The sequence below is a fragment of the Falco rusticolus genome, chromosome W (genome assembly GCF_015220075.1).
Source record: "Falco rusticolus isolate bFalRus1 chromosome W, bFalRus1.pri, whole genome shotgun sequence".
Taxonomy (NCBI): Eukaryota; Metazoa; Chordata; class Aves; order Falconiformes; family Falconidae; genus Falco; species Falco rusticolus.
Window position 1 is genome coordinate 8,185,121 of NC_051209.1, and position 4,335 is coordinate 8,189,455.

The 4,335-nt window shown below is 50.0% G+C and overlaps 1 protein-coding gene across 2 annotated transcripts; it reads left to right on the top strand.

Annotated features, from left to right (window-relative positions):
* The first annotated feature begins 2,189 nt into the window (after positions 1–2,189).
* Positions 2,190–3,457, top strand: LOC119140823 (deoxyuridine 5'-triphosphate nucleotidohydrolase-like). Of its 2 annotated transcripts, none has more exons than XM_037372460.1 (2): positions 2,190–2,892; positions 3,007–3,457. In XM_037372460.1, the coding sequence occupies exons 1-2, from the start codon at positions 2,207–2,209 to the stop codon at positions 3,068–3,070; spliced, it is 750 nt and encodes a 249-aa protein (XP_037228357.1). In that variant the 5' UTR covers positions 2,190–2,206; the 3' UTR covers positions 3,071–3,457. The 2 variants fall into 2 exon arrangements, with proteins under 2 accessions (XP_037228357.1, XP_037228358.1); XM_037372461.1 differs by having other exon boundaries at positions 2,190–2,889; positions 3,004–3,457.
* The last annotated feature ends 878 nt before the right edge of the window (positions 3,458–4,335 follow it).

The window sequence follows — 4,335 nt, forward strand, 5'->3', positions numbered from 1 at the left end:
CATCAATGCCCTTAACCTTCTCTTAGACATCAGAGAAGCAGACCTATTCCCCCATTCATCCCACCTTCCCCTCTTTTACACACTTCCATAACAACCTTTGTGGATAACTGGCTAGCTGAAAAGGGTCACATAGACATAGTCCAGCTGGCTGGACCAAAATGCACATCGCACTCAGCTTATCTGAAGTAAAGCAAAAATACACTGTCCTTGGCTGTTCTTGTTACACAATAACAGGAAGATTGCGGTGGGAAAAGAATGTTGCAGGTGGGAACAGATAACTACAGAAGAGAAACTAGGGGCGGGCTTGGTATTTAGGCAACTAACCAATAATGAGCTTAACTTCTGTAATATGTATGAGCTAATTATAAGAAGGCATAAAAGGTGACTGTAAGGGACAATAAACGAAGTCTGCTGATCACTCATATTGAGTGACTGTGTCTTCCCTCCGTCGCGACAAATGGCGCCCGAACAGGGACCCTAGAGAGGGCTGGACCTGCGAGCCACAAGTCGATGGAGATCGGGTACTGGTCCTGAAAGCAGCGCAGAAGGCGTAAGGGCACAGTCCCCATGCCCGGGAGCACCTACAGAGGGTCCCGCCGGCCACACGTCACCAAAGTCTCACAAAGGCTGCAACAGCGCTGACGACGGTATGGAGAGACAAGCGACATATGATTTGCTCAAAGGCTTTTTAGAAAAGCGGAGCATTCGGGGCATAGATTGTAAAAAGGAATTACCAGGGTTATTAGCGTATGGGGTAGCGAGGGGTCATTTTGGGAATCCGGATACGGTTTTCGAGCATGCAGAGTGGCGCAATTATGGGGACACACTGTTTGCCGAAGTAATAGCCGACAATAAAACTGCCAAAAAACTGATGAAACCATGGCAAGCCGTCGCTAATGCCCTTTCGCAACATCGAGCTGAACAGAGAGCGGCTGCTGCTGCCTCTGAGCGACTGGGAGTTGCAAGCGGGACTGTAATAGCCACACAGCAGGGGGAATCGGCTTCCCCCCCCCCCCCCCCCCCCCCCCGATTGCCTGTTGCCTCCCTCGGTGCGTACGCTGACGGTTCAACAGGGGACTGCGGGAAGGTGGGAACAGTCACCCTTCCCGTCGCCGCCCTCTTTGAATCCCTCAGCCCCTCCGTCGGGGAATGATGACGTAAACGAGGACATAGACCGTTAAAACCCGGTAGAGAGTAGGGAATGTACGAATCCTTTTGCAGAATGCCTTCAGGGTGCCCAAAATAGGCAAAAGGTCTGGAAGCAGATAGCAGACAGCGCTATGCTTGAGGGTGAACGCGATTTTGCTGCGGGAATTGTGCATGAGGCTTTCCCGGTCACGTATTCACAGCCAGATGCGCAGGGGAATATCACGGTTTCTCTCACTAACTTAGATTGGAAATTATTAACTCAGCTACGGGCTACGGTGAGCGAGTCAGGTTTAAAAGGGGAACCCACCAGGCAAATGTTAGATTATCTTTGGGGAACTAATATCTTACTCCCGAGTGACGTACGCAGTATAATGAAGTTAATCTTGAGCCAACATCAGCAGCTTCTGTTTAACACTCATTGGCAGGCTGCTTGTCAGGAATCGGTAGCAGTGGTTAGACAGCCAGGGGACCCACTGCATGGGGTTACTCTACAGGAGCTGATGGGTTTAGGACCCTATTTTCGAACCGAAGCTCAGGCACTGATGGGACCGGATAAGGCAAAGGAAGCGATGAGGCTAGCTAGACTAGCGCTTGACCGTATAAAGGAGCCTGGGGGAATCCCTTCATATATGGGAATCAAGCAGGGAAGAGAGGAGCCATTTGGGTTATTTATCGATCGGGTAGCAAACGCCATACAGGCGGCTGGGGTGCAAGACTATCTCAAAGGCTCCATTTTAAAGCAGTGTGCCATACAGAATTGTAACCCAGCCACACGTAACATCCTAGCTACGCTACCAGGGACATGGACCATAGAAGAAGCTTTGGAAAGAATGGCACAAGTGCCAGTCGGGCCCCAGGCTATGTTAGTCGAGGCAATAAAAGAACTAGGGAGTGCTTTAAAAGAGCAGGTGCAGGCTACCTAAAGTCAGGTCTTGGCAGCCCTTGCTCCTTTGCAAGCCTTTGCTGGGCAATCAAATGCCCGCAGCCCATCTCGTCTATGGTGCTTCCGTTACGGTGTCACCAGACACATGAGACGGGACTGCAATGTCAACTCCGTATGGTGTCAAAACTGCTGCTCAGACACTCACAACGAAGCTGCTTGTCGTCGATCGGGAAACGGGCAACCCAGTGGGATGAGCTGCCCCGCGCCGACACAAAAAGCAGCTGCTTGCCCAGCAGCACAAAATCCTTTCCTCTCCGACCCGCAACCAGCGGAAGCCTCGGCTTGGACCTGGCAACAACAGTAGATTGTACCCTCTTGGACTCAAAGCCTACAAAACTTGCTACTGGCATACAAGGACCAGTTTGTATAAGCGAACAAGCTGTTGGAGCATTACTCATAGGGCGTTCATCAGCCACCATGTTGGGACTCAATGTTTTGGTGGGACTGATTGATAAGGACTTTCACGGAGAAATTCATATTATGGCTCAGACGCTGTTTCCCCCACTCTTTATACCTAAAGGGACCAAGATAGCCCAGTTGATTCCACTACCGCATCTTGCAGGCACCCTCCAACCATTGCAAGAACAACCTCGAGGACAAGGTAACTTTGGGTCTACGGGAAAAATGGCTTTATTGACTATTGGCTTGCGTCAACGACCACGGCGATCGGTCACAGTGCAGTATGGAGACCAGACACTCTCGATTACTGCGCTGTTGGATACTGGCGCTGATGTCTCTATAATCAGTGCACAGAAATGGCCGGCGCATTGGCCAACCTGTACGACCAATGCCACAGTTGCAGGAGTGGGAGGATTGACCCTCGCTCGCAAATCCCCCCTTCTGCGATGGACTATAGCTGACAAAGTTATAAATTGTTGTGTCTCGATTATTCCACTGCCTGAGGGGGTGCATGCTTTGGTAGGCCATGATATCTTGGCCCAAATGGGGATGGTCCTCACTTCAGACCTCCCTTTCTAGGAGCGGCCATTGCTTGGACTTTCCCGATCCCACTCCGATGGAAGACAGAGGAACCAGTGTGGATAGAGCAGTGGCCGTTAAAAAGGGAAAGTCTAGAACAGGCGCATGAACTGGTTAAAGAGCAGTATCAACAAGGTCATTTGCGTCTGTCAACGAGCCCCTGGAATACCCCCATCTTTGTTATCAAGAAAAAGTCTGGAAAATATCGATTGCTTCACTATCTGCGAGCGGTAAACAAACAGATGTATGATATGGGGGCCTTACAACCCGGTTTACCCAACACAGCTATGATACCGGAAGGGTGGCATTTACTCATTGTAGATTTGAAAGACTGCTTTTTCACAATTGCTTTACATGAAGATGATCAGCGCAGATTTGCCTTTACCTTACCCGTGATCAACCGGGAGGGACTGGACCAACGCTTTGAATGGACGGTCCTCCCACAAGGAATGAGAAATTCGCCCACCTTGTGTCAACTCTATGTTGCTGCCACACTACAACCTTTGCGACAACGCTGGGCTAAGACTTTAATCTACCATTATATGGATGACATCTTGTTAGCACAGCCGACACCCTTCTCTTTACAACAAAAACAGGTTTTAACAGAACAACTCAAGCATAGAGGCTTGGTAGTAGCACCCGAAAAGGTGCAAGAATCAAGCCCCTGGAAGTATCTGGGGTGGCGCATTACTGATACAACAATTCAGCCTCAAAAGTTGTCACTCCATTTGGATATCCGAACCCTTCACGACGCCCAACGACTGCTCGGTGATCTGCAATGGCTCCGGCCTGTAGTGGGCATCCTCAACGAACTGTTAAATCAACTATGTCCCCTGTTGAGAGGGACAGATCCTTCAACCCCAGTACGGCTTACTGAACAGCAAGAACAAACGTTACAACAAATAGCATCAATGGTGACTACGCGCTCCACGCATCGGCGTGTTGTAGGGTTACCCATCGATTTGACTATCTTATGTGGCACTCTCATGGGTGCTCTAACACAACAAAAAATAAAAACGGGGGAGAAAGGGGAGTACTCCACCATCGTATTGGAATGGATAGCTCCCCCACTGCAACCACGACGCACAATACAAGACAAGATCTCGACGCTGACGGAGCTGATCAAGAAAGGTCGCTGTCATATTTTACAGGTGGATGGCACTCCTCCTGGCACGATATGGGTGCCGATGAGACAGATCAACTTGGAGTGGTACTTGCAGAACTCCGAGGAACTGCAGGCTGCATTACTCCACGATGGAGCAGCA